General features: G+C 46.0%; 1 protein-coding gene across 1 annotated transcript in view; it reads left to right on the forward strand.

Moving 5' to 3' along the window:
- Positions 1–2,498: 2,498 nt before the first annotated feature.
- USP18 (ubiquitin specific peptidase 18) overlaps positions 2,499–9,303 on the forward strand; it is a 24,114-nt gene continuing 17,309 nt past the window's right edge. The window contains exons 1-3 of the mRNA XM_008060317.2: positions 2,499–2,737; positions 4,860–4,956; positions 7,336–7,481. Of these exons, the coding sequence (XP_008058508.1) occupies positions 2,575–2,737; positions 4,860–4,956; positions 7,336–7,481 (406 nt within the window). The 5' untranslated portion in view covers positions 2,499–2,574. The remainder of the gene's footprint in view (positions 2,738–4,859; positions 4,957–7,335; positions 7,482–9,303) is intronic.

Here is a 9,303-nt window from a genome sequence, read left to right on the forward strand (position 1 = left end):
GGTTATTATTATTTTTGATAGATTTAGTTTTTTAGTCTTCAGACTAAAGGTATGAGTGGTTTACACACTACAGTTACAGTCTTAGAGTGTTCTGAATTTGTCTGTGAATTTACTTTTACCAGTGAGTTTTATACCTTCACGTGTTTACTTGTTGCACATTTGTGTTCTTTTCTTTCATTTTGAGGTGCTCCCTTTAGCATTCTTGTAAGACCCGGTCTATTGGTAATGAATTCCCTCAGCTTTTGTTTGTGAATATCTTTATCTCTCCTTCATGTCTGAAGGATGGCTTTGCTGGGTACAGTCTTCTTGCAGGTTTTTTTCCTTCAATACTTTGAATATGTCCTCCCACTGCCTCCTGATCTGTAAGATTTTCATTGAAAAATATGTGCCAAATGTATCAGAGTTTCTTTTTTTAACTTTTAATTTTTTTTATTTTAAAGATGAGGGGTACAATTCGGGGTTAGGTATACAAATGTTAATTATGCACGTAGGTACCCTTGTTAATGAGGTGTGCTCCCCGCCCCAGACAGACGCCCAGTACTGCCAATCTTGCTTCCTCACCCCCCTCCCGGCAATTTCCTGCTATTGTCAATCCTTCTCTTATAGTATTGCGATAATTGTTCAAGGTCCGCTTATGATATCAGAGTTTCTTTATGTTATTTGCTTTTTTCTCTCTTGCTGCTTTTGTCCTTGTCCCTTGAGAGTTTATTATATATCTCAGGGTAGTCTTATTTGGGTTGAATCTTCTTGTAATATTCAATATTCATATTCAATATTCAATATTCAAACTTCCTGTATAGATATTTGTATCTTTTACCAATTATGAATTTTTTTGATTTTTTTTTAAATGAATGTTCTACTCCTTTCTCATTTTCTACATTATCTTTTAGTCCAGTGACTCTTACATTTGCTGTTTTGATGCTATCCCAGAAATCTTATAGGCATTCTTCATTCCTTTTCATTCTTTTTTTTCATTTTCTCCTCTGACTCTGTACTTTCAAACAGCCTGTCTTCATGCTCACGGATTCTTTGTTTACTTGATCAGTTCCATTGTTGAGATCTTCTAATACATTTGTCACTTCATCCATTGTATTCTTCAGTGTCAGGATTTCTGTTTTTTAAAAATTATTTTCATCTGTTTGTTAAATTTCTCTATAAATTTCTGAATTGTTTCTCTATATTTTCTTGAATTTTATGAAGCTCCCCTAAGACAGCTATTTTGGATTCTTTGTCTGGCATTTTTTTATCATCTTCATATCTTCAGAGTCAGTCACTGGCGCCTTAATTTGTTTGTTTGGTGAGATCATATTTCTCGGATCCAAGAAATATGATCTCGCCAGACAAACACATTAAGGTGCCAGTGTGTCGATGTTTGTGTCTTTATGTAAGTACTTAATCCAGTCTTCCCAGGCTGGTTTTGTTTGGGATCTTCTTTCATCAATAAACCTAATTAAGGAGAGGATGACTGAGGAGGACCCTAAACCTGTGGCTGCTTCCGCCATTGCAGGACTGGGTGATGTGGTTGGGATCCTTTGGTCACTGAGGCTGACACAGCACTGGGTTCTGAGACCAGCACAGCACTGGGGCGTGTCCAAGGCCCACAGCTGCTGTAGCTTAGGTCCCAAGGCCACTGTAGTTGGCCCGTGCTGATGTGGGCTAGATCTTGAGTCCATCTCACCGGAATGTGGGTTCTTGTCTGGCACTAGGGTCAGTCGAGAGGTGCCTGTGGGTACTGACCTGTTGTCAGGGGTGGATGGTTCTGACCAGTACTTGGTTTGATCGGGTTCCAAGGCAAAGTCTGACACTTACTTCCCTCTTCCTCTTCCAAACAAACAGTATCTCTCTTCATGCTGTTCTTGGCAGAAGGGTGACACAGGCAATCCCATGGTGACCAAGGTTGACACAATATTGGGTCCCATCCAAAGCCCACTGGCATTGAGACCAGTCCAGCACCGGGCCATGCCTGTGGCCTACAGGGGCAGCATGCTACATCCTGCCTTCTGCTGAGTTTTACTGAAAGCCCAAGACTATTGTAGATGGCCTGCAGCGATGCACGCCAGAACATGAGTCTGTCCTGCCAGAATGCAGTTTCCCACTGGGTGCTGGGCAGGTCAAGAAGCTCCCTCCACAGGTACCAGCCTGATGTCAGCGACTGTGGGCTTCTGTCCAGTGCTGGGTTTTACTGAGGCATGCCCAGTGAAGTCCTATGCTCACTTCCCTCTCCTTCCTTAAGAGAATATCTATCATTAGAGTGTGGCACTCCATTCTGAGGAAGAATGAGTGGAAACATGTGGGACCGAGGGTAAGAGGATGTCTAGCCGAGGTGTCATTTCCAGCCTAGGGCTTTGTGAGTCCATCTCCCCAAACACTGATCATCCTCTGAGACTTGGCTCTTTGGAATCAGGACTGATTACATGAATATCTCCCCGCTTCTCTAATCCTTACCTACCTGCGTTGTATTTTCACAGAGATCCCATTTTGCCCGCCTCACGTGAGCTCTCCCTGCAAGTGAAGTCGCACAGCCCTGAACACGGGCCAGGCAGCCTTGGCCTGGGAATTTTGGAGCGATCACTGATGGGAAAAGTGTTTGCGATCCTGGGGAAAACCAGCCAATCAATTCTGGCTGAGTCTCAGGAGTTCCCAGAAGAGCCTGTTGAGAAGAAGGAAGAGAACAGCATCATGAAGAAGAAGGGACGGCAGCTCAGAGTGCAACTCGGTGCCTGGAACTACCCTCATGGTCATTAGAATCCCTCCTGCTTTTCTCTTCTTGGCTTCATATAAATGCTCTGCTCTCCCGCTATGCCTTGAAGCAATTGAGCTTCCTGATCGATTGTGCCTCTGTTTCCGTGCCTTTGTTTTTATTTTTTGAAGTTTTTCCTGTAGAGACAGGGTCTTGCTATGTAGTCCAGGCTGGTCTTCAACTCCTGGCCTCAAGTGATCCTTTCCGCTTGGCCTTATAGAAGTGCTGGGATTACAGGCATGAGCCACTGTGCCTGGTCAGTTTCTGCATCTTTAACCCATTTCCCATTTAGGAAAAAAAAAAAGTCCAGCTCACTGCTGTGTTCATTTAATCCTATATAAACACGCTCTTTGAGGCTAAAGAAAATCTGACTGGGTTTCAGTGTGAAAATAAAATATAAAAATTTGTTGTTGTTGTTTGTTTTTTTTTTTTGAGTTGGAGTCTCACTCTGTCGCCCAGACTGGAGTGCAGTGGCGGCTCCCGGCCACCGCAGCCTTGACCTGCTGGGCTCCAGCGATCCTTCCGCCTCAGCCTTCTAAATAGCTGGAGCTACAGGCGCACGCTACCACGCCCGGCTGATTTTTTATTTATTGTAGAGATGAGGTCTCGCCAAGTTGCCCAGACGGGTCTCGAACCCGCGGGCTCAGGCAATCCACTCACCTCAGCCTCCCAAAGGCGCGGAATTACAGGCTGAGCCACCGAGCCCAGCTAAAATATAAAAATTATTCTTGGAGTGATCTCTAAACAGAACTTCTCGTTAATCCTAATGAGAATCACTAAAAAAAAAAAATTATTATTGCTTGTAAACGGAAATACCACTAAAAATAGAATGCTAGAAACAGAATGATGTCATTTGTTTCCAAAGACTATCGATATACTAGAATGATGCGAAAATCATAATAAAAGCAAGATATTTCGTGTGGCAAACTTTGGGGGTAAGGTGAGTTATCTCGGGGTAAATGCTATAGCAGCAAGCGCCACCAGCGAGTATTCTCAGGACAAACGGTCAAGGGTTTAAAACAGGGATAATAATAGTTCCAGGGATGTAGACCTGTTGCAAGGATTAGATAGGATAATCTGTGTCAACCACCTTAAACCAATGCTTGGTGTATTTAGAACCCCATGTTAGTTTTTGTCTTTCCAGGTACCAGTCTGGAAGCAGTGTGCTCCTGCTGACTTGGGAACAGAAATCTGTATTCATCTGCTATCCCCAGATTGTTACTTTATTTATTTATTTATTTTTAATTTTGAAGATGTGGGGTAGAATTCAGGGTTAGGTAGACAAATGGTCATTATGCAGATACCCTTATTGATGAGGTGTGGCGACTCCCTCCCCTGGCAGTTTCCCACCACTGCCAGTCCTGCCCGCTCCTCACCTCCAGATTGTTACTTTCTTACTGTCCTGTCTTGTATACGCCACAACCGTTTCCCCAGGAATTCTGAGGTTAGTGGTCCTCCCTTCCTCTTAAATGCTCATCTTGTGGGATCCGCTGAGCCTAAGGCCGGACTGGACAAAGAGAGGTTGGATACTGGAGGTGCAGAGAAAAGTTATCTTTTGTTTTTCTCATATTTTTGTAAACTCCTTCTGGCTTTCAGCCTCCCAGGACGAGTTTAGATTAGACGGATCTTCCCCAAAGCTGTCTTTGAATTTCCTTTATCCCTGTGATGGGGACCGGGCACGGGCCTCTGCACTGGAATCTGACATCAATGAACTGGGCAGAGCCCCCTAGCTGCCCATTCTGATCAGCTCTGTGGAGAATAATTTGAGAAAGAGGAACCCATAATTCTTCCAGTTATGTTTTCTGTAATGTTTCTTTCTTTTCCTTTTCTCTTCCAAGTATTGCTTGTACTACTCGTTTGGCAATGAATAATATCCCTTTCTTTGGGGTGACATTTCTTATTTCCTAAGAGACTCTTACTTTTCTTGTTGTTTCACTTTTTAAAGGTTCATGCTTGATATTTCTTCTTTAATTTGTTTGCAAGCTTCCTGGTGAATTCTTTGAGAGTACTTTACAGGATTTTATGTTCTTAGTAGATTCTAGAAGAAGCATTTATTTTTGTGAACTCCCTTAACTAGACCTTGTCCACAGTATTTTTTTTTTCTCTCTTCCTTTTAAAGGCCTAGTTGGTTTATACAACATTGGACAGACTTGCTGTCTTAACTCCCTGATTCATGTATTCATAATGAATGTGGACTTCACCAAGATACTGAAGAGGTAAGACTGTTACTCAGGTTGAAAAGCCTGTGTATTATCTTATGTTTTAGACGATTCAGTTATTCACAGTGACTTGGACTTTTAGAGGTCTGCTTTCAAAAGTTGCCAGAGAATATTATCTTTACCTCCATGTTCTGGACTATACATCAGAATCACCTAAGAAGTTTTAAAGACATAAATGCCTGGCTCCACCCCCAGTTATTTGGTTTCAGTTGGTCTGGAGTGGGGACCAGGCATTGGTACTTCTTAAAAGACTTCTTGGGTGACTTTTTTATTATTTTATTTTTAGATTCAAGCGGCACAGGTGAGGTTTGGGCTTCTATTAAGGACATCATCCAAATGGTGTGCATGGTATGCTTGGGTGATTTTAAAGTGCAGCCAGGATTGAAAGCCACTGATTTGGTTAAAAGGAAGAGGTGAGACTAGACCAATGTCAGAGAAGGAGCAAGGCTGTGGGCCCCAATACACACACACACACACACACACACACACACACACACACACACACACACTCTCTCTCTCTCTCTCTCTCTCTTTTTTCATTTTCTTCTTTTTGACTTAGGGGTCTTACTCTGTCTCCCAGGCTGGAGGACAGTGGCACGATCATAGCTTACCAAGCGCAGCCTCAACCCTCTAGGCCCAGGTGATCCTCCTGCCTCAGCCTCCTGAGTAGCTGGGACTATAGGCACATGCCACCACACCCAGCTACTTTTTTTTTTTTTTTTTTTGGAGTGGGAGTCTCACTGTCACCCAAACTGGAGTGCAGTGGCCGCTCCCGGCCACCGCAGCCTCTACCTGCTGGGCTCCAGCGATCCTTCCGCCTCAGCCTTCCAAGTAGCTGGAACTACAGGCATGCGCTACCATGCCCGGCTAATTTTTTGATTTATTGTAGAGATGAGGTCTCGCCAAGTTGCCCAGGCGGGTCTTGAATCCACGGGCTCAGGCAATCCACTCACCTCAGCCTCCCAAAGGCACGGGATTACAGGCTGAGCCACCGAGCCTGGCTAATTTTTTTTTATTTCTGTAGAGACAAAATCTTACTATGTTGCCCAGGCTGGTCTCGAACCCCTGGGCTCAAGCAGTCCTCCCATTTGGCGTACCCAAAGTGCTGGGATGACAGGCATGAGCCACCACACCCAGCCTGCACTCTCTTTTTAAAAACTTTCAAGAGCTTTTTGGGGTACAAATGGTTTTTGGCTACATGGAGGCATTGTTTGGTGGGAATGAAGTCTGTGTTTTCAGTGTCTCCGTCACCCCCACTAGTGCGCACGGGACACTCTTTATCCCTCATTCTTTTCTGTCCTGTGCATTCTTCTTTTTCCCATCCATTGACCTCAGCAATTGAGAAATGCCTATAACTAAATGAATCATTGCCAAATACACTGACCTCCCTTGCCCTTTCTTCCAGTGTTTGCTTTTTCGGTGCTTGGGGCTGGACATTTCGCTGCTTGCCCTCAATGTAGGTCCAGGACTGGTGCCCCTGCCCCTCGTTCTGGTGTGATTGTTAAGCAGGGTGGGTGGGAAGGGAGGCGGCCGTTGTGCTGATCCCTCTCTGGATACTATGACCAGCTGATGGACTAACTTGATGGCTGTCAACCTTGACTGCACATTTTAAACATCTGGGAGAATTTTAAAAATCCGATGACTGGGCTCTGTCCCCAGAGTTCTGATCTAGTTTGTATGGGGCGTGGCCTGGATATGGAGATTTAAAAAAATTCTCTGAGGCCAGGCATGGTGGCTCACACCTTTAAGCCTAGCACTTGGGGAGGCTGACGTGGGAATGGGGGATTGCCTGAAGCCCCGGAGTTTGAGACCAGCCTGGGCAATATAGTGAGATCCCCATCTCTATAAAAATAAATAAATGTATTTATTTTTTGAGTTGATGTCTCACTCTGTCACCCAGGCTGGAGTGCAGTGGCACGCTCAGGGCCACCAAAGCCTCGACCCACTGGGCTCAGGTGGTCCTTCTGCCTCAGCCTTCCAAGTAGCTGGAACCACAGGCATGCCTCACCATGCCCAGCTAATTTTTTGATTTATTGTAGAGACGAGGTCTCATCAAGTTGCCCAGGCTGGTTTCAAACACCTGGGCTCAGGCAATCCTCTCACCTTGGCCTCCCAAAGTGCTGGGATGACAGGTGTGAGCCACCGCACCCAGCTAAAAATTAATTTAAAAAAATTAGAGGGCATGGTGGCACACACCTGTAGTCCCAGCTACTTGGTGAGCTATGATTGTGTCACTTCACTCCAGTCTGGATGACAGAGTGAGACCTCCCACACACATGCTCAAAATACGGAAAAAAATTCCCTGAGTAATTCCAATGTGCACCTAGCTTTGAGAGCTCTGTGGTTGTAAGGAGGTTTCTGGCTGTTCTTTGGCAGGATAACGGTGCCCAGGAGGGTCGAAGAGCAGAGGAGAAATGTCCCTTTCCAGCTGCTTTTGCTGCTGGAGAAGATGCAAGACAGCCGACAGAAAGCAGTGCGGCCCTTGGAGCTCGCCTACTGTCTCCAGAAGTACAACGTGCCTTGTAAGACAGCCCTCCCAGCTCTAGCTCCTGCCCACGGGTCTCAAGGGGGTGGCAGCCTGGGAGAGAGTAAAGAGAGGGACTGATGGACGGGGACTTAGCACGAAGCAGGTTAGGCAGACACTGGTCCCCTTGAGTCAGAGGCCCATGTGTAGACCTGAAGTGTTTTAAAGAGCCACGCATTTGTACACATGCAGAATTGAAGGACGCATTAGTTTGTTTGGGGTTTTTTTGAGTTGGAGTCTCACTCTGTCACCCAGGCTGGAGGGTAGTGGCATGCTCATGGCCACCGCAACCTGGACCCGCCGGGCTCCGGCGATCCCTCCGCCTCAGCCTTCCAAGTAGTTGGAACTACAGGTGCACGCCGCCACACCCGGCTAATTTTTGATTTATTATAGAGATAAGGTCTCGCCAAGTTGCCCAGGTGGGTCTTGAACCCGCGGGCTCAGACAATCCACTCACCTCGGCCTCCCAAAGTGCTGGGATTACAGGCTGAGTCATCGAGCCTGGCCAGACATATGACTTTAATACTCACCCCTGTTCTGTCTCTCAGTAGGGTAAGTAAGGTGAGGGGTCTCCTCAAAGCTTTTTCAGCCATTGGTAAGGAATCCTAGTGTTACGGTCGGAGTAACAGTCGGCTGCTCCCCTTGAGACCAATAAATCAAAGGGACAGGGAACTGGTAGAAAGAAGTTTATTTCTGAATTTGAATCTAAGGAGCAGAGCCGGACTCGAGGTCTTCCTAAAATGGTTTGGTGCACCCTGCGTGCTTTGAAGTCCACTTTTATAGTTCAGAGTTGTAGGTATCCATACATTAGCCGCATGACCAGCAGAGCGTTGCATTGGACTTAAGTTCAGCTGCATTTTACATTTTTTTTTGAGTTGGAGTCTCACTCTGTCGCCCAGACTGGAGTGCAGTGGCACGCTCCCGGCCACCGCAGCCTTGACCCGCTGGGCTCTGGTGATCCTTCCACCTCAGCCTTCCAAGTAGCTGGAACTACAGGTGTGTGCTACCACACCCGACTAAATTTTGATTTATTGTAGAGATTGAGGTCTCGCCAGATTGCCCAGGTGGGTCTCGAACCCACGGGCTCAGGCAATCCACTCTCCTTGGCCTCCCAAAGTGCTGGGATTACAGGCTGAGCCACCGAGCCCAGCCTGCATTTTACATTTAGACAGTGATATTTAGAGTGAAGGAAGTTTAAGGCCTAAGATATCATGTGTTGCAAAAGTTATGCAAATCATAAGACTTGCTTATGATTACACCGATACTATATACTTCCAAGAAAGGGAGTCAGTAGGGGCTTACATCTTTGGGTGTAGTCTGTTGGGAAGTCAGGGATCCCCTGAAGCTACTTACTGGGGGTGCATAGAAGACAAGGGAACTCTCAGTTATGTGCTCAGGAATATGCAGAAGCTCTTGAATTCCCGCCATGCCGTTCTCTAGGGGCTGTGGCAACATGGACGGACATCAGCGGGTCTTTTTATCACTAGGAAAACAGAACAAAGGAATAAAAAGGAAAAACCAGGCCAGGCCTGGTGGCTCATACCTGTAGTCAAGTACTTTGGGAGACCGACAGGGGAGGACCATTTAAGCCCAGGAGCTTGAGAACAGCCTGGGCAACATAGCGAGACACTGTCTCTCCAAAAAAAAAAAAAAGTTAAAAAAAATTAGCCAGAGCCGGGCTCAGTGGCTCAACCTGTAATCCTGAGCTTTGGGAGGCTGAGGTGAGTGAATTGCCTGAGCCTGCGGGTTCGAGACTCACTTGGGCAACTTGGCGAGACCTCATCTCTACAATAAATCAAAAAATGAACCGGGCGTGGTAG

This window comes from Carlito syrichta, unplaced genomic scaffold, assembly GCF_000164805.1.
Source record: "Carlito syrichta isolate Samal-C Ts95f unplaced genomic scaffold, Tarsius_syrichta-2.0.1 Scaffold304596, whole genome shotgun sequence".
In the NCBI taxonomy this organism is placed as follows: domain Eukaryota; kingdom Metazoa; phylum Chordata; class Mammalia; order Primates; family Tarsiidae; genus Carlito; species Carlito syrichta.